The sequence below is a fragment of the Meriones unguiculatus genome, chromosome 17, assembly GCF_030254825.1.
Source record: "Meriones unguiculatus strain TT.TT164.6M chromosome 17, Bangor_MerUng_6.1, whole genome shotgun sequence".
In the NCBI taxonomy this organism is placed as follows: Eukaryota; Metazoa; Chordata; class Mammalia; order Rodentia; family Muridae; genus Meriones; species Meriones unguiculatus.
In genome coordinates this window covers 93,812,523-93,836,765 of record NC_083364.1, presented here as the reverse complement: position 1 = coordinate 93,836,765, position 24,243 = coordinate 93,812,523, and the positions used below count along the sequence as shown (strand labels likewise).

Sequence of the window (24,243 nt, the reverse complement as noted above, 5' to 3'; positions counted from 1 at the left end):
CCCCCCCCCCCCTCTTTACCAACCGTCAGGAGAGAACTGATCTCTCTCGAACACGGTGATGCAAAGGACTTCCTGCTCCAGGTCCCGGATGAAGAACTGGCAGTTGGAGTTCCACCTGGGGTTCAGCGTGTCCTGGATTGTCTTGGTGATGTGGCACTGAGAGCCCATGGTCACCTCGCAGTATGGGTTGCTCTTCCCTGCAGTGAACAGGAGCCCCTGCCAGGTGGTCACGCTTTCTTCCCATCCCCTCCGCCTTCCCGATTAGTACGTGGACAATCTGGCAGACACGCTCGTATTTTGGTATCAAGTTTAGAGGAGGAACCAATCCTTTGGCAGGGCTTCAATTCGGACCCCTATGAGGTCCCTCGGGTCTCCCTGACAAGCAGGAAGATAGAAGAGTCTAAAGAAATTAGGTACATTTATTAAATATGTGCTTTATTTATTATATATTTTAGAGATGGCTCTTTGGAAAGTGCTAGAAAAACCGTGCCAGCAGGAAATCGACATAAGAAATTGCGCAACTGATGTCAAGTTGGCTAAGAGTTGGGGGAAGGCAGGGAGCGCCGACCGCGCTTGAGCAGAATTCAGGGGCCCTTACCGTGCGACCGGCAGGGTTTCAGCTCGATGCCCTCTACCACGTTCACCATCAGCCTTCCGATGCCGGTGGCCCGCTGGGAACGCACTAGAGGGAAAAAACGCACTGGCTTCCTTTCACGTTCACTCTGGTACCCTTCTCTTCCCAGCGTGCTCACACTCTGCGCGCTGCATCCCGCACTTGGAATCTCCTGCTCTTGGAATCTGCCCTTCATCCGCCATGGTGCGCCCCGCCCCGCCTTGCACCCACCCCATTTCTGTATGCTCCAGCCCCAGAGACTCTGCCCGGGAGTGGGAGCGGTCAGCTCTCCTGCCCCAGGCACAGCGGCGCATTACCCAGGTATGCCTTCTCTCGCTTCTTTTTCTCCGTCTCTATGTAGAGCTCAGAGGCAGCCTTGATCTTCTGTACCCAGGCAGTCCTTGGACGAGAAAAGACAGGGGTTGCCAAACAGACGGCCCAGAACAGGCTTGGGGGCTGCTCAAGTTCTGTTTCCAGGACTCTCTTCACTTGGCTTATTTGAATTTAGCAACAGAGGCTCAGAAAAGAAAGTCTGATTCTATATTGAATGATGCTAATAGTCACCCACCATCAGTAAGAAGGGCCACTCAAGTGAGCCCAGGATTCTGTACGCTCGAGGCAAACCCTCAGGACAGAGTCACGGCCGGCCCACAAGCAATGGGTGCACTCCACATTGCCTTCATGTTCCGAACTCCCGAGGAAAAAGCCCCGTAAAGGCCAGGCTGGCGGAAGGGTGGGCATGTGGCTCTTCCTCCCTCACCACAAAGCATCACACACTTGGCGGACCCAAGAAGACAGAAGGGTCTCCCCCCACCCCATCACCCAAGGGGAGAAACGCTTCAAACACAGAAGAGTATTTGAAACAAAGTACATGGCAGGAGGCGCTTTGGCATGCAGGCTTTCTCATGACGCCATATGCACAGTAACTTTAGCCAATCTTCTTGCCTGGCATGAGTGCTCTTGAGAAGGCTCTTGGCCTTGCATCAAGCTCAGCCCTCGGAGAATAATCTGTTTCATTTGGCTCCAGAACAGAGTCTAAAATAAAACTGAAGCAAATGCCAGCCACCCAAAGATCCAGGGTGCTGTCCTGGGGCTGGGGGTGGGGTTAGTCCCAAATCACTTTCCTATTGGTTTCTGCCACCTGGCAAACTTGGGGTGAGCTAGGCAGCTCTCAATACCTCAAAGGATGCTGGACGCTTCTTTAAAAAAAGAGCCAGAGGAAAGCTGATTTCAGTCCATTTTGTTTTGAAAAACTCATGCCAGATGTCCAACTTCTGAGCAGTCCTTCCACACTGAGGTAAGCAGCAGCTGGGAAGTGCTGGGCCACGCTGACCAGTGGCCCTCACCCAGTCCTGAGGAGGGGTGGGGCTTACCTTTCATTGATGCTTTCTGCTCGGAGGGTATAGACTCGGTCGATGTGGGAAATGTGAAAGATGGGTTCGTCTCCAGAAGGGTCGGTGGGCAGTTTTACCAGGACTTCATTTAAGAAAATGGGCTGCAGAGTCATAATACAAAGGCATTAAAGGAAGGGGGGCTCTGTGTGTGTGCACCGGGAGCATATATGCGCATGTGTGCCTGCCCGGGAATGTCGGTAAGCTACACTGAGTATGTGCATGTGTGTGCTTGACCCCATAATCTAGATGAAGGCTGTGCGTAGTGGGTGTAGTTTGGTACACAGGACTATACCAGAAGGCGAATTTTCTGTTAATACTAACTTTTTAAAAATGTGTGAAGGTGTTTTGCTTGCTTGTGTCTGTGCACCAAGTGTGCAATGCTCACGGAGGCCAGAAGGGGGGTCAAGTCACCTGGAACTGGAGTTGCAAATGGTTGTGAGCAGCCGTGTGGGTGTTGGGAACTGAACCCAGATCCTCTGTAAGGCGGTGAGTGCTCCTCATCCCCGAGCCACCACCCCAGCCCCGTGAATACTGACTTATTCATCTTACAGGTGCCTGTAAAGTCCATACAAGTCAGAACGAACTGGTTCTGTTTTCCCCGAATCACATCCTAAACAGTGAAGAACGGACTTCACACCCAAGAGAGTGCTCCCAGGCCTGTCATACAAAGGCTCTAGGAGCAGTCCACAAATGACATCATGGTCTCCCAAAATAAAGCTAGCTGCTGCATCTATGAGAACCTTGAGGAAAGACGGACCCCACACAGCCAAAGTCAGAAAGGAAAACCTCCCGTTCCAAACACAGTCCTGCGCACATGGGACCTAGCATTTTGTTAAAAAACAAAAACCTTGCACACGTTGGTGGAGGAAGGGAAGGGGAAAGCTGTTTAAAGCCACCGTGAGTCTTTGTCAGGGCATCTGTAGCAGAGTGGGAGGCGCAATGGGTGCTTGGGTTGGCCATGATCCCTGTTCACTTGTATGGAGTGAGGCATGTTTTTGTCAGGTGTAAAATAGGGTCCCAACAGGACTGTGTGTTATTGGGAACCAAGGTGGGCAATAGTCTTCTACTCTGCCTGTTCCTCTTTCTCTATGCTAGCTCCTCCCCTTACCCTATGCTAGCTCCTCACCCTCTATCCTAGACCGTCCCTTACTCTCTTAGTTCCTCCCCTCTGCCTTCTCCACATCTTAGTCCTAAGCCCTTCTGAAAGTCCCTTCTTTAGGAGACCCCTCTTCCCACGACTTACATGAACCTTACCGTTTTGTACATTTTATACTGCAGGTTAGATTTGGGGCTGAAGACTTTGTCGGTGCCAGAAGAGCCTAAGGGCTTTGTGACTTGGGTCAGCAGGAGGAAGTCGTTGAAGAGGAAGCCGTACAGCTCCTTGCTGCTCTTGGCCTTGTAGAGCTTCCCACTGTGCAGAAACTTGCGTGGCCCCAAGCAGTTGGTCACCGAATTGAACACCAGTTGCTAGAAAAGACAAGCAGACAGCAAGAACGCAGGATGAAGAAAGCCCACTCTTGGCGTTTGGTTCTCTGTCTTGAAGCATGGGCTCCATCAGAGTCGAAGGCTGGACCCTAGCAGGACCGAATCCCACGTCCACACCAGGATTCCCGGCAGCAGCTTCTGGAGCCAAGAAAGCAAAGGCAAGTTTCCGGGCTCTGGGTTCCCGGGTTAGTCCTGGCTGAAGTCTCAAGCCTTTCTCTGGGGCTTCACTCTAATCTCAGGGTGTGGTGAGTGTGTCCCCTTCATTTAGTGAGCAGCGGGGCGTGAGGAAGAAGGCTGGCCCACTAGCTCCCTTTGGCTATCTGCTCCATGCGTGCTACACACGGGTAGCAGTAGCAAAAACCAGCTCCAACAGGAAGTCTGCACGGGGCTCAAATAGACCTCAGTGCTTCTGTCAAGTGCAGGACTCCTGCATGCGTTCATGGACAAACGCTGCTTTCCCAGATGCAGGATCTAGACCCTGGTTGGTTCTCTCATGAGGGGCTGCAAAAAAAATTTAAGGGGTGCCCAGAGACCCCTTAAAGCCCGCAACCGCAGTGAGGTGTGAGTTGAATCTCACCCCACTTACTGGTTCAGAGGCTGTGAAGGGGAGGCTCTCTTTGGCCACTCACTGACACTGAGGGCAACTGAATGCTGACACGTGGCTCCAGCATCTCCTTGGGGGCTGTCATCTCAGGCCAGCCCACTCTGCGGTGGCCAGGACTGACAAAGGCCCCACTTTGAACAGCAGGCAGGAAAACAGGGTCACAGCTGGGCACAGGCACAGATCAGGAAGATCCCGGACCTATGCCCATGCCCACATCTGCCTGTGCCCCTTGTGTGATAATCTACCCAGCTGCCTCCAAGAGAAAACCTCTCCCCACATCACAATTACTCCCACGCTTCTCCAAGGAAAGGCTCTGGCAAGAGCCCTTGGAATTCATAATAAATGTCCCCTAAGAGATGTTGGTGGCTACCTATCCACCTCCAATGAGGCAGAAAAACCGGCAATGATTTGGTGACCAGAGACTTTGAGGAGACAAGGGGAGTCCATTCTACTTCACTCTTAGCTGAAGGACCTCTAGTCTCCCCACTGAGGCTCCAGGGATCCTGGGAGCCCAGTGAGGGCTGACAAGGACTCCTCCTCTTGCCCTGCGCTTCTGTGAGGAGCCTAGTTTAGAAGCTGTGAAGGGGAGATTGGTCTAGTCCTTGCCCTTCAAGAGAGAGTTCAAGCCACATAAAAACAATGAGTTCTAAGAAGCCAAAGGCCCCTGGGTTTCGGCTGCTTGCATTCCTCAATGACTTACTCCCAGTGGGTCAGGCCGACTGTACACCAACTGGGAGCCATCCGGTCTGCAGCCGCACCTCACTCTGCTGACGTTCATCTGATAGCTAATCACTGTGCATGTCTAACACCAAGCCGAACATGGCCCACACTGTGGTCTTGAGACAAGCCACCAGCCAGTGCGCTCCTTTCCCACTCCCGTGAGTGCCAGCAAAACAGCAGGCCGGGTACAACAGCTAAAAGGACCAGCCAGTGAAGGGCAGGAACCCGAGTGGCCGCAAAGAGCTCACAAACCACAGACATCAAATGGCGAGAGTGCACTTTGTTCCTAGCATTCTGCTGTTTGTTTTCTGGGGCCAGAGTCTCACAGTATATTTAACACAGGCTGGCCTCTGACTCATGGCAATCCTCCTGCCTTAGTCTGTGAAGTGCCAGTTTGACAGGTGTGAGCCGTTACCCCAACTGTTCTGAACATCTGAAGATGGAGACCGAGGCCCCAGAGTGTCGCCTTTTGCAGAGGCTGTCTAGAGTGGGCGCTGCCACCCCAGCATTTCTGCTTCCCTGACTCAGAGGCTCTCCAGGTCCCTACAGGGTCGAGGCTTCAGCCCTTCAGAGGGTACTCAGGCCTCATTTGGTGTGCCCTCCCTCTGCCCTCCGGCCTGTGGCCTCTGATGCCGCCACACTACCTGCCAGAATACCTGCATGGCTGGACTCTGAGCCCACAAGCCTCATCCCCGATTCTGTTCTGGACTGGCAGAATGACTGCCCCCTTCTCTCCGCACACCTGGATGACTGCCCTTCCTCCTCATCCTCATCCTTCTTCATATTTAATCATGTATGTTCATCTTAGCTTCCTCCAAGATCATAATCTCCTCAAATGTGGGAACCACATCTTTTATTTTATGTGCATGAATGTTTTCCCTAAATGCATGCCTGGTATCAGTGGAGGCCAGAGATGGGGTCGGCTCCCTGGAGCTGGGGTCGGCTCCCTGGAGCTGGGGTCGGCTCCCTGGAGCTGGGGTTACAGCAGTTAGGGTAGTCACGAGCTGCCGTGTGAGTGCTCAGCGCTGAACCCGACCCTCTACAACAGCATTCAGTGCTCTCAGCGGCTGAGCCATCTCTCCATCCCGGGGCGGCTCACAACCTTTCTCTCTCTTTAAAAGGTACTTGGGGTTGGGTATTGAGCAATGGCACATGAGCAGATAATGAATGATCCTGTGTGTATGGATGGATGAGCCAGCCAACTAAAGATTATCCCTGGCTTCTGAACAGAGAACCCACAGCCCTCACTTCAGCCTCTGCAGGCGACGCTCAGAGCTTTGGTTGTGTACAACTTCACTGAAGGGGGTAGGGTGTGGGGCAGAGTGGAGATGGTCTCCATTCAGTGACTGCCCAGGGAATTAAGAGAGGAGAAACCATGGGGAAGGAAGGTGAGCGAGACACTTTCTCCTAGGGTATTTTGGAAAACTCTAGCAATCTGTATGTATACATGTATGCATGTGTGTGCACATGTCTGCACACCCATGCACTCAGATACAGGAAAAACACAGAATAAGAGTGAAGGTTGAGTGACAGGAAAAGAGTAAAAGACCAATGAAGACTCCTGTGTGGGTTACAAATCCAGAGGACTCAACTGCTCAAGCTTTAAAAAGGGCCAAAAAAAAAAAAAAAGACAAAAAAATCACATACACACACACACACACACACACACACACACACACACAACCTCAGGACTCTGCAAACCCTCAAACCAAAATGAGAATGAGATTATTAGAAAACCAAATGTCAAAGGCGGCGGCAGCCCCGATGTCCTTTGGAGCCTCCACTGTGTGGCAGGGTGAAGACAGATGAACCTAAGGCTGAGGTGAAGAACTTAGCCGGACGATGCCCCAGAAAGCTGGATCAGTGGGTGAATGACCAACTGAGGTGCTGAAGAAAAGCAAGAAGCTTTGCTGGTATCGGCAGACTCTGCTGGTGAAGATGCTGCCTGGGCTCCGTGAGCACAGAGTAGCTCTCCACGAGACGGCCGCTGTGACTCACTCATTCGCTGTGCTCCCAAACTCCCTCTACGTGTAACTTAGGGTGGCTGGGTAGCACTGTGCTCAGGGAAAATGCAAGTTCAAACAGCAAAGATACTCACAGGGAAGCTTTCAAAAGCAGTCAAAATCACAATACAGGAGATGAGAGTGTCTCAGTAAAACTACTTAACCAGCATGCCAGAGGCCCTGAGTTTGGTGGCTAGTACAGAAAAATAAATAAATAAATAAATATAGACAGACAGACAGACAGAAAAGTAAGGAATGATGAGTGTGAGATACCAGAAACAATAGAAAAAAAAAAGGCCCATGATCTTACTGGACTATCAGAGGTCGGAATACACACAAATTATGTTTAAAATGTGTCAAGAATGAATAAAGAACGAACATTTGAACAAGACACATGGAAGAAACGAGGACATTCGAATAATAACTTTTGGCAATGGGAAATACTATAATTGAAATTAAAAAGTACTCATTGGTTGTATTAAGGAGCAGCAGAGACAGAGCTGGTGGGAGAAGACGCCAGAGGCTGGAGAAGAAAGGGAACCGTGTTTTTCACCCCTTCTGCGCTGGTGGCCCGCGCTCAGCCTCGGGTCAGGGGCCCCACCCAGCAGGTGGCTACCTCAGACAGGCCTTCGCACTGCACGTGGGCTTGGATCCACTCCAGCCGGTCCGAGTTCTCCTTCTCTCGAACCCCCTCATTCACCTGCGAGCAGAGCTCTTCCGCCTTTTCCAGGGCGTGCTTCAGGTGGCTGTGGTCGGGGTGGTTCTCAGGAGTGTTTTCCAGGATCTGCATGGGAGTGCGGAAGACGACAGTGTCAGGCCACTTCCCTCAGTGCGGGTGGACCTGGGACCACTGTCACGGACGGCACCCCCCATCCTCCCGGCACAGAGTGTAACGGCCACTGCTTGTTGGCTCCAGTGGGTACCCTTGGGCTCCAAAGGGGCTGTACTCGCTGCGTGGAGCCAATGGGTGGCTCTGCCCTGAGCCTTCGCCCTAACCCCCAGACCCTTGAATGTGTGGGACCTGTCCCGCAGAATGCTGGCTCCCAGCATGAATGCTAAGGCACACACACGAGCAGCCCATTATCCCTTAGGAGGCACACGGAACAATGCAGCCAGAAAGGCTCAGAGTTGCTCTTTAAAGATCTTCACTCTATCTCACAAAAGAAGAAACTTAGCCAGAGACTCAAAACAAAAGCCAGGCATCCTGCTGGCAGCCAGTGGGCATCCTTGGGGAACCAAAAATGAGATTCTGGCATTGGAACTGAACAGTACCCCATTAGTCCATGAGTGAAGGTTTGGGAGAAGGCAGGGCACCTGGGGGGGGGGGACAGGTGCCCTGCACTCATGTCCCCTAGAACACATGCACAGCCATAGGCACCTACACATCTCGGAACGCAGTTCAGATGGTCCCCTGAGCAAACACGTATGTTTTGTGCGTCTGTGGGGACACGTGTGTACGTATGTGTGTGCTCATGAGTGGAAGCCAAAGGGCAACCTCAGCTCAGGAGCCAGCTTTCGTGTTTGTGAGTCAGAATGTTTTGCTGGCCCCTGGGGTTCACCAGTTGGGTCAGTTAGGATTCCGCCATCTCTGCCTTCCAGAGCAGGTGCCAGCCACCATCCCTCAAGGTTCATGTGGAGGCTCGAGTTCCACGCGCTTTAGTGGCCGAGTCACAAATATGGGTTTGTGTGTGTGTGTGTGTGTGTGTGTGTGTGTGTGTGTGTGTGCTGGTTTTGTCTGTTGTTTTCAATCCTGAGCAAACATGTCCCAGCCATCTGATAGCATTGCTGTTATCAGGCTGTTTGGAGGACTGAATAGCTTTTCAGCCCGGGACATGCAACAGGAATTAAGTCTTTAAAATACTTTCAGAGGACAAATCTGCTTCTTTAATTCCTTTCCTTACTGAGCATGTGTCCTGAATTAAAGTTTTCTTTTATATTGCCATGACTCTAGGTTTGGGGATTAGGAAAAGAGCTGACTTGGTGGGTAAGATCACATTGCATGCAACCATGACAAGCTGAGTTCCATCCCCAGAACCCATTTCCAAGAACTGACTCCTGAAAATTAAATTGTTCTCTGATCTTCACGTGTGCAATGGCAATGCCTCCCCACCCCTCTCTGGCTCACTTGCTCTAATATTTATTTTTAAATAAAGTTTTGTTTTTAAGCCATGCTAAGAATTCTTCTACCTCACCACTAAAAAAAAAAAAAATAGTGTTGGAGGCTGGGCAGATGGTTTAACACTGGCTGCTCTTGAAGGACCTGGGTCCAGTTCCCAGCACTCACATGGTGGCTCACAACCGTCTGTGACTCCAGTTCCAGGGGGTCCAGTGCCCCCTTGCGGCCGCTTCGGGTACTGCATGCATACGGTATGCAGACACACAGCAAACAAAAATGAATCTTTAAAAAGCTTAGTTATCATGCTCTTCCCAATCTCCATTCAGTTCCGTCAGCTCCTGGGTTTTTCCCTCGGATGCTCCGTGGAGCAGGAACTGTGTGCTAATAATGCCAGATTGTGTTTTCCTCTTAAATATTTATGCTTCTTGGTTCTTGGTTTTCAGTCTTTTCCCACTACAAAGGCTTGTTAAAACCACTACAAAGGCTTGTTTCTATCGTCAGTGCATAATTAAACGCAGAGGGCAATGAGGAAAGACACTTCCGCAAATGAATGAACTCAGGAAAATGCACCACTGTGTGGGGTGGGGTGGGGTGGGGTGGGGATGGGTGAGGCTAATGTGGGAGGGAGATGGTTTACACATGAGGACAACAAGTGGGTACACTTTGTGCCCGTGTGTGGCGGGGAGAACCAGATCCTAGGTTAGCCATGAGCACACCTGCACCCACAGCTTCTGAATACAGTTCTCAGCTAGAGAGGCCGATTTCTGCCTCCCCGGGGAGGGTTTCCTTCTCCGGCTCTACGGCTCAGAGCAGAGCCAAACCCGCTGCTCATTTCCAGGTGTGGACACTGAAAGACTAGCTCTGTGTTCTCGGGAACTAGCGCTCTTGAAAGGACAGGAGAAAAGCGAGTGTCTGGTGTCAGGGGAGCGACAGGGAGTAGGCTTCCCAGGACAGGTGGTGGCCAGAGTCCAGGTCCTCTCTGCCGCTCCGGGCTCTGTGCAGAGGACTGTGCCGACGCTGGGAAAGCCTCAAGCTTCGCTGCCATCTGAAGGCTGTGTTTTATTAGTCTTTTTTTTTTTTTTTTTTTTTTTTTTCACGAAAAACCATCCCCCCCGACCCCCCCAGTTACTGAGCACATCTGCAGCCAATGAGCACATGACTGCCAGGCACACCGGCTGGGCAGTCCCCACCCCCGGCCTCCAGCTGCCTCTGGCCATCTCTGGCCCCTCTGGCCGCCTCCCTCGGCTCGCAGAGGGACAGCGGCTGTGCTTACGTTTTTAATGATCAGCGGGTATCTCGTGACGCGCTGCATAGGCTTCAGTATGAAGCTAGACAGTGGCATTCCTTTGCACCTGGGGTCCATGGCGAGTCTCTGAAAGACAGTTGTTTTGCTGTTTTAACGTGCCTCAGAAATCTGTAAAATCCATAGTTGGTGACCTTTGTGCCTTAGGACTCCCTGCCCATTTCCCATCTGCATAGTTACCGAGGAGCGTGGAGTTGGAAAGCGGGGTCCAGCTGTCATGATCCAGGCAGAGCTGGTTTTCAGGGGAGGACAGGGCCCTGGTGCATCCTTCCCGCACCCCGCTAGCTCACCTTCCATGAGAGGACAGCCTAGCTTCAGACTTTCTTCCAGATGTCTGAGAACCTTTGTGACACCCACGGGCCAGAAGAAAGACCGTCCCACGGGAGGAAAAGTGCCCCGAGGGCCAGAGAAGCAGCATCGCATAATGGACTCATGCAGGTGCAGCCTGCACAGGCTTCCAAGAGCTCCGGGCGGGACCGGTCATGGGCCGAGACCTCTCAAGGGTAAGATTCCGGTCTCGGCAGTCTGTGGGGTGCCTCCTGGTGTCTTTCCTCCTACCGCTTTTGAAATGAGCACGTATTTGTGTGTGTGTGTGTGCACATGTGAGTGTGTGTTTGTGTATGCCTGTGCCTGTGTGAGCCTGTGTGTGTGCACCTGTGTCTGTGTGTGCCTGTGTGTGTGCACCTGTGCCTGTGTGTGTGCCTGTGTGTGTGAACCTGTGTATGTGTGTGTGCACCTGTGTATGTGTGTGCCTGTGTGTGTGCCTGTGTGTGTGCCTGTGTCTGTGTGTGTGCCTGTGTGTGTGCACCTGTGCCTGTGTGTGTGCCTGTGTGTGTGAACCTGTGTCTGTGTGTGCACCTGTGTCTGTGTGTGCCGGTGTGTGTGCACCTGTGTATGTGCACCTGTGTCTATGTGAGCTTGTGTGTGTGTGCCTGTGTGTGTGCCTGTGTGTGTGTGTGCACCTGTGTCTGTGTGTGCCTGTGTGTGTGCACCTGTGCCTGTGTGTGTGCCTGTGTGTGAACCTGTGTCTGTGTGTGCCTGTGTGTGTGCACCTGTGTCTGTGTGTGCCTGTGTGTGTGCACCTGTGCCTGTGTGTGTGCCTGTGTGTGTGAACCTGTGTCTGTGTGTGTGCACCTGTGTCTGTGTGTGTGAACCTGTGTCTGTGTGTGTGCACCTGTGTCTGTGTGTGTGCACCTGTGCCTGTGTGTGCCAGTGTGTGTGCACCTGTGTCTGTGTGTGCCTGTGTGTGTGCACCTGTGCCTGTGTGTGCCTGTGTGTGTGAACCTGTGTCTGTGTGTGTGCACCTGTGTCTGTGTGTGTGAACCTGTGTCTGTGTGTGTGCACCTGTGTCTGTGTGTGTGCACCTGTGCCTGTGTGTGCCAGTGTGTGTGCACCTGTGTCTGTGTGTGCCAGTGTGTGTGCACCTGTGTCTGTGTGTGTGCCTGTGTGTGTGCACCTGTGTCTGTGTGTGTGCACCTGTGTCTGTGTGTGCCAGTGTGTGTGCACCTGTGTCTGTGTGTGCCTGTGTGTGTGCACCTGTTGTATGTGCACCTGTGTCTATGTGAGCTTGTGTGTGTGTGTACCTATGCTGTGTGTGTGCACCTGTGTGTGTGTGTGTATGCTTGTGTGTGTGTGTGTATGTGTGTGCACCTGTGTGTGTGTGTGTATGTGTGTGCACCTGTGTGTGTGTGTATGCTTGTGTGTGTGTGTGTGTGTATGTGTGTGCCTCTGTGTGTGTGCACATGAGGGTCAGAGAGCAACCCTGGAGGGCTGGTTCTCTCCTACTTCTCTGTTGGTTCTGGGGTTGGAGCTTGGGTCTCCATGCTTGACCATCAAGAGCTGACTCATCATCCCAACCTCCCTCCACCTTTGCCATCTCCATCAACTCCTCTAGTGGACAAGAGTCCTTCTCCCCACAAAGACAAGTTCCTTGTCTCCTTTATCGTCCAGCCATAAAGCCTAGGGTCCAGTTGGATGCCAGTTTAGGCACAGCATCTGGAGTCCTGACACCCCAAACCATCAGCCCCTGGTCCTGATGTTGGTTTGTGGTCACCACCATTTTGGAAGCGCAGGAGGCAAGTGAAGCAGGAATCGTGAGAAGGACAGGGAGGGGAGAGGCCTCCATCGTCAGCTCAGCCTCAGCCCACTTCTTTGCCTTCTTTACCGGCATGGACATCCTCACAGTGCGTCATTCACTGGCTAGCACAGCAAGCTGTCAATGCAGAGAGACCAGGGCAAAGAGCATGGTGCTCATGGGAGGCCCTGACCGAGACACCACAGTGATACCCACTGATTTCGGGAGCATGATCCCTGAGGTGAATGGGGAGAGGTTGATACCCGGCAAAGGCCTGAGGCACAAAGACATGCTATGCATTCAGCAAAAGAGACTTACTGACTGAGAGCTACATTATGCTTCCTGAGAGGGTACCTGCTGTTTGAGTGCTGCTGTGACTAGCAGAAACCAACTCTGAGATGGCCAAGTCCCAGGGCTGCTAGCCCAGGACAAAGGCCCCTAGGTGCCTTGGCACTGCCTGCAGAAAGTCCCCTGGTAGGTGTGGCTCTCTGCACCCTGCCAGCCCTACAGAGGGGCTGTGGCATCTCATGCCCAGTCCCGTGGGCTGCCCAGAGCTCAAGCCCGTGATTTCCCACTGGGAAAGAGATTCTGATGTCTTGACAGGTCTCAGAGAAGGGAACCTACTGGGGAACTGTCTCCTCCAGATCCGCCTGTGGGATTTTTTTTTTTAATTGGTAATTGATGAAGAAGGACTTGATGCTCTCTGGGCAGCACATTCCCTCAGCTGGGCTGGGCTGGGCTGTCTAAAGGTGGCTGGATGTGAGCCTGAGGGCAAGCCGGGAAGGAGCGTTTCCTCCTCTGTCTACACTTCAAGTTTCTGTCTCCAGAGCCCGGCCTTGAGCTCCCACAGGCTATGACCTGTAAACCTCTTTCCTTCCCCACACTGCCTTTGGTCGGAGCGTTTTTTCTCACAGTAACAGGAAGCAAGCCAAACAGGGAGCGAGGGGCAGTGGGGACCCTGGATGTTCCCTCGAGTGTGAAAGGCTAGTGCCAATTGAAGGGTCCCTCTCTGCATGGGCCAAGAAAACGAAACGAAGGATGCAGACATGCCTCTCAAAAATACAGGAACACGTGGCCGGCGTGGCTCTGAAGCTACTTCACAGCTTTCAAGCCCAAGGACGGCTCTCCTGTCCAGGCACGCCCTTTGGCTGAGAACCAGCCTGCTGGTTCAGTGCCCCTCAAGACTCCCGGGCTGGCTTGGTGGAGGGGCGCTTGCGGACCTCCGGGGAGCCCCTCGCACACCGGGAGAGCCCCGCAGCCTCCCCGAAGCCTTACTTTGACGAACTCCTTGAAGTCCGGGGCCTCGTCCGTCTTCTGCTGGATGAGGGCAGCGCCGTTGAGCTGGCAGCTGCAGAAGCGGATGTAGGGCTGCATGTGCGGCAGCTGCGCGCTCAGAATGTCCCCGATCATCTTCACCGGCATCTTCTCTCCCGACATCTTCTTGCGGACTCTCAGCGCTCTGCACGGAAACATGGGGGTGGGGGGGTGAGTCGCCCACCTTCGCCGACAGCGCCTCATGCCTGCAGGGTTGCAGAGTGTGGCCAGGGTGTGAGCCACTGGAACATGTACTCAGGGAAGGCTGAGGGCCTGGGCCTTTGGTGAGGTGGTCAGGGGCACTGCTCTCTGCTGTGTTGCCACATTGTTCCGTGTAAACTCATCGAGAAACTGGCCTGAAAACAAGGTTGGCTCCCCCTTTCCAGACCCAGGTATATCCGTCTAAGTCTCCCTCAAAACCTCTTGTTCAGGGTGGCTGGCCCCCTAACTCTGCAGTAGGGAGGGAAGAGAACAGCAAAACATCCCAAGAGTAAACACTGTGCCCTTGAGGGCAGCTGGGTGAACCATCGCCACAGAGGACACTACTGTTTATCCCATGGTATAAAAGGCCTGCAGCAGGAGGGAACTCCAGCCGGTGCCTCAACTTCCCCAGTCAGTGTCTGCTGGATGTGCGGGAGCATGGTTGGATGATGACATCCCTGTCTATTGTTGCTCTCTGACCTGAAAGCCTCACCCACGGGCACCTTGGCTCTAGGCAGGACCCTCTCTTTGGAACTCCTGCTGGCCTCAACAGGACATCCTCAGCTGGTTTCTGCTGGATATTGTGAGCATCTGCTTTGACGAGATTTTTTTAATTCCACCCCCCACACGCATGTACCTACCTACCCCTTGCTCTTCATTCGTTTATCTTGGCTTGCTATACACTTAATAAATTCATTCATTCAAAACCAAAAGCATGGCTGCCATAGGTCACCCTCTGGGCCACCCGGAGCCCTTTTGAAGGGGCTTTTAGGATGCTGCTTAATTCCTTTTATAGCAAGCTGCTATAACAGAACAAGTCAGGCTCCCAAATCTCTGGTTTCCTGGCTTGCCATGTGGCCCCTTCCTTATTTGCCCCTCCCCCAGCTGGGTATTATCTGCCACAGGCCTTCACCTAAAGACTGGTGTGCTAAATCAACATTTTTTTCCTTTATTTATGGAGAGGTGAGCCTTGGGGCTTTTGTGATAGCCACAGATGAGAGTAATAAAACCACCATTTTACAGATAAGGACACACAGGCCCAGAGGCCGACTGTGAAGCCCTCCAACCAAAGTCACAGCAGATGATAACAGGGAGATGTGGCCAACAGTCAGCCACCCCATGGAGACACAAGCTTCACAGTGAGAGGGACACAGAGGGACAGACACCATGCTCACTCCTGCCTGCTCATCCCTAGACACCTCCTGGCTCCCCCTCTCCTAATCCCATTACAGACTCAGGGGCCTGAACTTGCTTGACTATACCGGGACTGGGTTTTCGGATGTGGCAGCTGCCCAGCGACCCAGACACAGAGATCAGGAAGGAGCACAGGGCATCTAGGTGTCTCTCCAGAGTGCTCAGTCAGAGGGAGGGCGCTCTCGCTGCCACATCCTGCTCAGCCCTAGGGACTGGACCTCAGTCTTCCCTCTAGTAATGGCACACTTAGGGCCTTGTGACACAGATTTGGGGTTCTGATTGCCTTGACTTTGGTTTTAGAGAATTAGAGGGGGTCTTTGTAGTCTGATCCAATCTTCTGAGTGTATGGGTAGGGAAACTGAGGCCCAAAGAAGTGAGGTCCAACCCAGGTTTCTTATCTCTGGCCCCACACATTAAGCAGGTGTGAGGTGTACGTGGCCCGGACAGCTGCTAGAACCCTCCTGAGAGACTCCCCTCGTGTTTGGTGGGAACCACCCTACACTCTCCATCTCCAGCCCCGAGTGACAGTCGCTGCTGCAGTCCAGGTGTGAGGCTAGGCCCTGCTCAGGAAATTCCGGAATCATAGCCAGGGCAGGAAGCTGCTTGCCCAAGCAGCTCACATGCCACTGTGAGAAATCCATAGGAACGAGACACAGAAAGATGACAGCACTTAAGGGGAGGCAGAAGAAGAAAGACACACAGGGTGGCATGCATGAAGGGCACAGACGAGCTACACGGAGGCGCAAAGCGGTTGCGGGTAGAGAAAAGGCTTACTTCAGGAGTTTGATGTTGCACATGATCAGCTCCTTCCAGTTAACAAAGATCATAGCGACCTCTTTTTCTGTCAGCAGCTCAGACTCCATTAGGGGTTTCTGAAAAATCTGCAGGTGTAGAAAACGAAGCCACTCAGACAGCAGGTAGCTCAACACACACACACACACACACACACACACACACACACACACACACACAATGCACGTGCAGGTGCAGGTGCAGGTGCAGGACCCTTCTTTACACCCGGACAAGCCATGGGCATTCCGAGAGAAGCAAGGCTGGCACTGAGCCGGAAGCAGGTGGTCAGGAGAAGGCAATGCCGCCCTCCTTCTGGGCTCTCTGAAATAAGCAGGCCCTCCCCAAGCTCTGGCTGGGTGGGCGGATAACTCCTAGCTAATCACAGGTCTCTGTGTTTCCCATGTGCTTGTGCCCTTGCCCACAAGGCAGCCCGGGGTACCTGGGGCAGAGGCTCCTCTGAAATTCTTTGGGTACAGGCATAGCTTCCCTTTGGAATGAGCTTGGCCTGCCGTGGCTACTTCCTGGGAGCCTCGTTCTGCACGAATTGTTAATCTGATGGTGAACCGGGTAGTGTCCCCACGGGATGCCACATGCGAGCAGGTGACACTCGTACCCCCACTCTTTGACTATGTATTTAACGGCAGGCATACGTCTTGAGGCAACACAACTGGGAAACCCTTGTGGACCAGCATTTTAGCCTGAAACTCCCATAACACCCAAGGCTGAACACTGTCTTCTGGATGTGTAGGTGACAACACAGTTTCAGGACATGTGCTAGGGTACAGGCTGACAAACAACAGGACTCTTTATGTTGAAGGTGACCCTCAGGTCCAGCTCCATAAACCTGCTTCCCAACATGGTGACTCTCCCTGTGTGTGGATAAATGGCTGCAGGGATCACAAACTTTCATCCCAGCCTTTCAGACCTTCCCTGCTCCCCACACAGGCAGCCCATCCCAGGCCAGTGGCCTTGGGAGAACAGGTCTCCATGCTCAGTCATAGTAGTGGCTTTTCTCAGGGGGCGCTGGGAATGACTCAGGAGCCCCGCAGCCAGCTGCTGTACTCAGGAGCCAACACTGAGGGGCTGAGTGTCACGTGACTGGCTTGATGACAGCTTTCAGTTGGTGGCTGAGCTGAAACTTCTCTGACTCGAGCCAAGAGTCCCCAGTCACAGCACACATACCCCTTCTCCGTTTGTCATCAGTTTGGGACCTGTATGCACTTGGCCTTGGGCTGGTGGAGAACTGCCTCTCTGTCTCACAGGGTGGGCCTGTGGAAACCATGGCCATCTCCTCATGGGTAAGATAACCTGTGTGGTTTGCTCTTCAGATATCTCTGAGAGGCTCAGGACAGAGCCTCTTTCCGCCCCCACCCCCACCCCACCCCCACCTCCCAGGGCTGCCAGTACCTCTGTGACCAGCTGCAGGTCATTCACATAGTTCTCCTCTGTGACAATGAGTTCGTGGATGTAGCCTTGTCGCTTCCTCTCTGTTGGGGTCAACATATCTAAGAGATGTAAGTCTGAGCACCCTGGAAGACACAACCATTTAGGAGAACTTTCAGTGCAAGGCTAGGCGAGGCCTACAGCTCCACAGCGAGGACACCCAAGATCCCTGTGACTGAGCTGCGGGCTTGCCATCCGTTCCAGAAGCTTAAGAGAAAAGCAGCACAGAGCATTCTTGAGGAGCGCAGTCCTGCACACACCCCTTCAGACTTTCCACCCTGGAGCTGTAAGGGGGTGATAAATTCCGCTTGTTTTAAGCCGTGCAGTTCGAGGTCACAAACCCAGGCCGCACACTCACGCTCCGTCAGAACCACGGAAAGGGTTAAAGGGCCTGCTAAAGCCTGCCAATGCTTCCATGCCAGCCATGCCAGGCCCCGAGAGGGAGCTGCGTGCTGACCACAGCCTTGAGTGTTTCAAGAAAGTTCCAGAATCAGCCTCGTGGTACAGACAAGGGAATCAAGGCTCCAAGAGATAGTTCTGCCCAGGTCCTTCCTCTCCACACTTGTTAGAAACAGAGTCGAAGCCCAGGCTTGTCCAGAGGCCGTATGTGCTCTCTAGGCCCTGCTGTCACGACAGGCTGCAGGCGCGCAGGCGCATAGCTGAGCCTGGCTTTTGGAGGCTGCGGTACCCGGTAACCACTGTGCCGAAGCTCTTGGTGGGCACGAGGACCGGCAGGTGCATCCAGACATGACCGGAAGTGGCTCCAGGCAAGGGCACTGTGGGGGATCCGTGGAAGCTGAGAAGCGAGACTGGAAGGCCCTGACAGACAGCTCCCTATGCGGAGGCCACAGAACGGCCCCTCAGCTGCCCTGACGCAGGCCAGCCCTCAACTCTCTTCACTTACTTTGTTATCCGGAGTTCTGTTCAGCCAGGACGTTTGTGGCTTATTAGTGCAGCCCCTGCCTCAGACGCGCCCACTCTCAGCAGCAGCCCAGTGCAGAGCTGGGCCAGCCTTCCTTCCTTCCTTCCTTCCTTCCTTCCTTCCTTCCTTCCTTCCTTCCTTCCTTTCTTTCTCTGTCTCTCTTTCTTCTTTTCTTCCTTCCTTTCTTCCCTTCTTTCTTCCTTCCTTTCTTCCTTCCTTTCTTCATTTCTTCCTTCTTTCCTTCCTTCCTTCCTTCCTTCCTTCCTTCCTTCTTTCTTTCTTTCTTTCTTTCTTTCTTTCTTTCTTTCTTTCTTTCTTTCTTTCTTTCTTTCTTTCCTTCTTTCTCTTTAACATGGAAGTGGTCCCACACATATACTTCTTTTTGTTATGGTCTTTTTTAATCACAGAACTTGAATTTGTCAAATCGATGCTCTGAGGGGCGTGGGCGGTGGATGCGGCTGAGTCCCACTCGCGCTCATTTCGCACCCTTCCTACTTGCCACAAGGGGGCGCGATAGAACCTGCGATGCCCCCTCCCCCCAAAGCAGTGGTTTTAAGTGTGCCAGTCACCCTGGCAGCCCCTGTGAATGCCTTAGGTCGGGGAATAAATGACGAGAACTTTGCCAAATAGACTCTCTGGGGCTGGGGCCCAGGACACAGCGATGTAACAAGCTCTCCAGTGACTCTTCAGTGAGAGGCTGCCGGGGTTACCAAGGGCTCCCCAGAGACTCTACCTCCCCGCAGGTAGGGGGGATCTGGGCTCAGGATTCAGGGTGCTGAAGTTCCTGTAGGTAGAATCATCCGTCTGGGAAAAGCGGTGCCACAACTTCTTGGTGAACTGTTTTTTGGCTCCAGACCTCCCAATAGCTTCAGGTTTTTCTCCTTCCCGTGGCCAGTTGCCCTTTCTGCACGGTGTAGTTTCTCTTTGGGGGACAGAGCAGCCCAGGATAGCCAAGGCTGTGCCAGGAAAGCCACAGGAATAAGCCTATCATTATAGTAACACTCTCCACGCCTTTCCGTCCGCCGGTGGCGGAGCCTGACCTCAGAGCTGCAAGGCAGTGCCAACTGCAGAGCCTGCATTTGACTCCCAGCTCGGGCCTCCTGCTCAGCCACACGCACGGCCCAGCCTGGGTGCTGTCTTCTTGAACATCTGTCTTAGCAAGGCCTCTCAGAAAGGAGCAAGACCAGAGTGTTCCCAGCAGCCGGGTGAGTGCAGAGCCTGGGAAGAGCAGAGAATCCTCCTCCCCCTCCGTTTCTTCATTCTTTCACTTTTCTTGAGCGAGTCACCTAGGAAACCCTTGAACTGTGGAGGCCTACATAGCCAGTCCCTGCCCTACTTTTGCCCACTGTCTTAAGGGTGAGTCCAAGGACTCAGGACTCAGGCCCCTTGCTCAGAGGCTGAATGTGGCCCCTGTCTGTGGCTGGGCCTCTCCTGGACGCAGCCTCCTGGTGCTTCCACGCCATTCCTGTCCACAGGGATAGTGACTTCTTGCACAGGCAATAGCTCACACCCACACAGCACAGTCCTGAAGTCTGCAGCATAACCACCAGCAGTGAGCAGGCACGGCTCACGAATGTCCCTTTAGATCCAGTCCCTCGGAGAGACCCGGTGGGCCCTGTGGGCTCCCCCGCAGCAAACAAACTCTTGTGCCGTATGAGTACCCACACACCTTTCGCACACCGTTTTATTGGCTCCCAAAGCCTGTTGCATGCTGGGTGGTGGCGCACGCCTTTAGTCCCAGCACTTGGGAGGAAAGGCAGGTGGTCTCTTGAGTTTGAGGTCAGCCTGGTCTACCTAGTGAATTCCAGGACAGCCAGGGCTACAGAGTGAGACCCCATCTCCAACAACAACCACGAAAACAAAACAAAACAACCACCAAACAAACCGCGGGGGGGGAACCCACCTACTTGGGCCCCTCATTCCTCACTCCTGTTCAGTGACTTTGTGATCTCCACCATGACTGGCAGAGCTGTACTGTACGCTGGGGATTTAGAATGAAAGCAAGATGCTGGTCTTCCAGAGTCCACCTCAGACCTCCAGAGATGGTGTTGACTCCTCCCCCAGTGAAAGTTTCCCTGCTGAGCGTGCTACTGCCTCCTAGGCTGAAGCTGAGGGGACATTGCTGTTCCTCCCCCTTCCCCAGGCAATGCTGGCACCTTAGGCTGAAGGTGGTTCTGCCCCTCAACCCTCCACCCCCCACCCCGTTCTGAAGGTGGTCCTGCACCCCTGCAGGCTGAAGGTGCTCCTGTCCAGCCAGGCTAACAGTGGTAGGGTACCCCCAGGCTGAGACAGTACTGTCACCCCAGGCTGAGGGTAATACCACCCCCCAAGACTGTCACTGGTACTGCTCCTCTCTAGCTTTACACCGCCCTCCCAGCACACCAGGTCCAGGTTACTGCACCCCACCCCCAAGGATGAGTGCACCCTTGTTCTAACAAGAAAGCAGTGGCTGGAATTGTCAGGCTGGATCAGGGCTAGAGGACTAAGCACACAGGACAGAGAAGCTACCCCACCCGATGGCAGACCCTCCTGAGAAACACCTCCTCCTTTCTACAGCGAGGAAGTAGCATGACCGGAAGATACCAGAATGAGCAAGAACCCAAAACAAAGTCCTGTTGGGAGAGATGCTGGGATCATTGGGATTCTAGAGGCCCCTCTGGGTACAGTTTGGGAGAACGGCAGGATGTGCCGGGACACGTGGCTCAGGGCCAGCCCTGGGTGCACTTGAGGGCTGAGGTACACTTTGTCCTAGACAGACCAGCCTTTGGATCTACAAACCTACCACCCAAATGAGAACCAAGAGCCTGGGGATGCCAGGGATGCCAGTGGGGCCTGGCTGTTACCTCCAGAGCCCTGTGCAGGTCTAGCTGTAGCCTTCGTGGAGACGTGGAGTGGTCGCACTGGCCTCTGGACCCAGGGCATAGTCAGAGGCAAAGATTTTGTGAGGAGGTTTTTCTCCGTGTTACACAGCAACCACAGTAGCTTGAGATGGTTTTTTAAGTCACTAAACTGACCCTTGGATACGGTGAAAGTGATTTCCAGACCCAGAGAACAATGAAAGACTTGAAAAGGGCATCCTAAACCCCAAAATATCCTTCCTTTGAAATGTAATATTTAGACAAACAAGTTTTTTTTTTAACCTCCATTATTTAAAGCAGGGCAAGTGGAAAAGTCATTTCAAATTAAAAGTTTTCTTTAGGGGGTAGAGAGTGTGGCCTTCTCTCCCCTGGGTACCGAGTCACACAGAGTTTGCCCTGGCCTAGGGGAAGAAGAGAAGACAAGGTGAAATGAATGATTTTCTATGGCTGTAGAGCAGGGGCAAAGGGTGTCTCAAAACTAAAACTGGCGCACAGCTGAAATAATAGTGCAAGAACTCCAAAAAGTGAAAAAACAACCCCCATTAAAGCCCACAGGAAATTCCTAATGTAGGCGCCCAAGTTTACATAGGGTTTTAAAACATACTTGTGAGAGGGACAGGGCTGCAATATCCTTTTGGAAGGACCAGAGACTTGGAAAATATCTCAACCCTAACAGGTCATCATATTCCCCTCAACCATTCCTCACATGACCAGTAGAACTGAAGTCCTTTTTATTCCAGATAATACATGCGCCCACAGATACTGTGGAATTTCAAAGGATACAGAAGTTCTTAGCACAACAGATGGATGAACCTCTTCTCTTCTGTGTAGCTTTGAAACCCAATGAGTTCCCACAAGCAGCCAAACTTTGAGCAAAGTAAATAAACAAGCCTGGTTCCTGTTACAAAGGAGCCAAAAATATAATAAGTTGGTCAATAAATATTTATTAAGTTTCTGGGAAGTTGAAGGGACACAGAAGTAAGCAGATACTGTTCTTGTCCTAAGGAAAATTCACAAGCTTAGGGTAGGGCAGACTCCACAGGAAAAGTAGGTTAACAATAGCATGCGTCAAAGAGTGGGACAGGGCTGGAGATGCTTCCATTGCTGAACTGTTTGCCTTGCTTGGACCTCAGGTCAATCCTTAGAACATTCATTAAAAAACCAGGCCTGCTGATGTGTGCTTCAACCCCAGCTCTTGGGGGAGGTGCTCTAATGAGCAAGTTCACGGGGCCTGCCAGCCAGCCAGCCAGCCAGCCAGCCAGCCAGCCAGGCTTAGCTCTTGGCAAGCCTCGGGTATCCCTGAGACACTGTCTCAAAAACTAAGGTGGATAGCTCCAGAGGAACAATATTTCTGGTGTCACACACTCAGGCACTCACACTCACGCACTCATACTCATACACTCAGAGAATGGGCCAGCCAGTGCTGTAAAAATAAAAACAAACAAACAAGAAAACCAAACCCAGCGAGGTAAACACAGACGCTTGAGGGAGACACGAGTCATAGAAAGGTGGTGTTATAGGGGTAGCAATGCCAGAACCAACACAACAGACACACAGTGAGGAGGGGCCAGGAGGCTGATGTGGAAGCCTGTGTGGTGCTTTTCATCTCAAGGGAAAGACAGCACAATGTTTCTAGGGACATTCAGCCCAAATCTCCTTGCTAAATGGCCCTGGTCGGTGTCACCCAAACAGACGTTGATTGGATGCCTGGAGTTCCTGTCTGTTCTGCAGGAACTGTTTGCTTTGAACCAGTCAACATTCCAGGCAGAGCAGCAAGTGGGATGGCCTGTCCTGAAAGAAAAGCAGCCCATGGAGCCATGGAGCCATGGCATGTTCTCTGGTTTTGTCTCTGAGCTCAGCTGCTTTGAGCACCCAGCCAGAAGGCATATACTCCTGCTATAAGCCAGCTTATAGCAGGAACTTAGAACTCAGTGTTTGGAACTGAGGTTGGCAAGTTGCAAATTCTCAGGATTTGATTGTGATTTTGATAAGAGAGCAGGAGCTAGTGACTGGCCTATGGTGAGAAGTTAAAGATGCCCCCATGGCATCAAAGATCCCTGTGCAGCTGAGCTCAGGTATCCCACCTGGGCTGTCTTAAGGGACTCATGTGTCAGATAGTTGTGTCCTGCTGGGAGTGTTCATTTAGCCTTCTCACTCAGCTGCAAATCCAAGAAGCTCAAAGCACCACAGTCTTCAAGTTAGCATCAGCTTCTCCCAAGAAGGGCCATCTGGTCTACCTGGCTTGCCAAGGAGAAGTGTGGAGATGGAATTCCCCCCAGGGCCTCCTGCCCTGCCCTGCCTTGACTGTGAACACAGTGAGCAGCACATCATTCTTGCTCTCTGATACTGGATTTCTGGCACAGGTACCTCAGCCCTTTATCATTTGTATTTTCCTTCATTCTTGGCTGTATTTTTGGTTCCACACATGCTTTTCTAGCTTTCTGAGCACCCACTTCTGAGGTGCCTTATCCCCAAGATTTTAGGCTTCCTTAGCCTTGGCCATAAATAAAGCTTTCAGCTATGCAGGGCACATAAAAGCATTACAAGCAGCATGGTGTGACATGCCTTTATTGGGATTTGAGGAAAGAGGCAGTAGCTTTGACTAGAGAGGTCTGGGAAGATTTTGCAGAGGAGGAGTTGGAGCCATTAGACTTTGTTGTCATTGACCCTCAACATTCTCATACTGTCCTGTGGAGATGTGGGACTTGAGGGTGACTAGGCATGACTATCCTCCTGAATAGAGCAATACTGTTGCCTAAGGGGTGGGATGCGGATACAAACATGTGGCAGACACCCAGCTCTCGTGTGTGCCCTTTAACCCTTCCTTCCATCTGGAATGGGGTGCTGCGCCACAGGCAGCCCCTGGCTCTTAGACTTCTCAGCCTCCAGAACTATAAGCAAATGCGAACGAGTTATCACTTAGCCATCCTCAGGTATTTTGTTATAGTCTCATGAACTAAAATATCATTGGCAAAGTGGGTAGCAGGAGCATCAGAGAATCAGAGTTGGGTGCTGGGAGCCAGAGGGAAAGAGAAGACTGCACGATGCCACACAGCAAGGCTGAACTAGAAGCTTCAGACACTTGGAAGTATGGACTCAGTCCTCACAGACAACCCTGTAGAATAGCTCCCATTCCCCACAACGAGGTCGGAGACTTGAGGAAGATAAGCAACTCCATAAAGCCTCAGTTAAAAAGCAACAAAGGAA

General features: G+C 52.5%; 1 protein-coding gene across 5 annotated transcripts in view; it reads right to left on the bottom strand.

Annotated features, from left to right (window-relative positions):
• Window positions 1-24,243, bottom strand: part of Itsn1 (intersectin 1) — a 182,394-nt gene that overhangs the window by 12,035 nt on the left and 146,116 nt on the right. For all 5 annotated transcript variants that reach the window (XM_021628727.2, XM_021628721.2, XM_060370744.1 and 2 more), the window contains 10 exons: window positions 17,221-17,342; window positions 15,796-15,902; window positions 13,588-13,771; window positions 10,209-10,307; window positions 7,436-7,603; window positions 3,262-3,474; window positions 1,987-2,108; window positions 931-1,013; window positions 599-682; window positions 24-197 (listed from right to left, as the gene is read on the bottom strand). In XM_021628727.2, coding sequence (XP_021484402.1) covers window positions 24-197; window positions 599-682; window positions 931-1,013; window positions 1,987-2,108; window positions 3,262-3,474; window positions 7,436-7,603; window positions 10,209-10,307; window positions 13,588-13,771; window positions 15,796-15,902; window positions 17,221-17,342 — 1,356 coding nt within the window. The remainder of the gene's footprint in view (window positions 1-23; window positions 198-598; window positions 683-930; window positions 1,014-1,986; window positions 2,109-3,261; window positions 3,475-7,435; window positions 7,604-10,208; window positions 10,308-13,587; window positions 13,772-15,795; window positions 15,903-17,220; window positions 17,343-24,243) is intronic.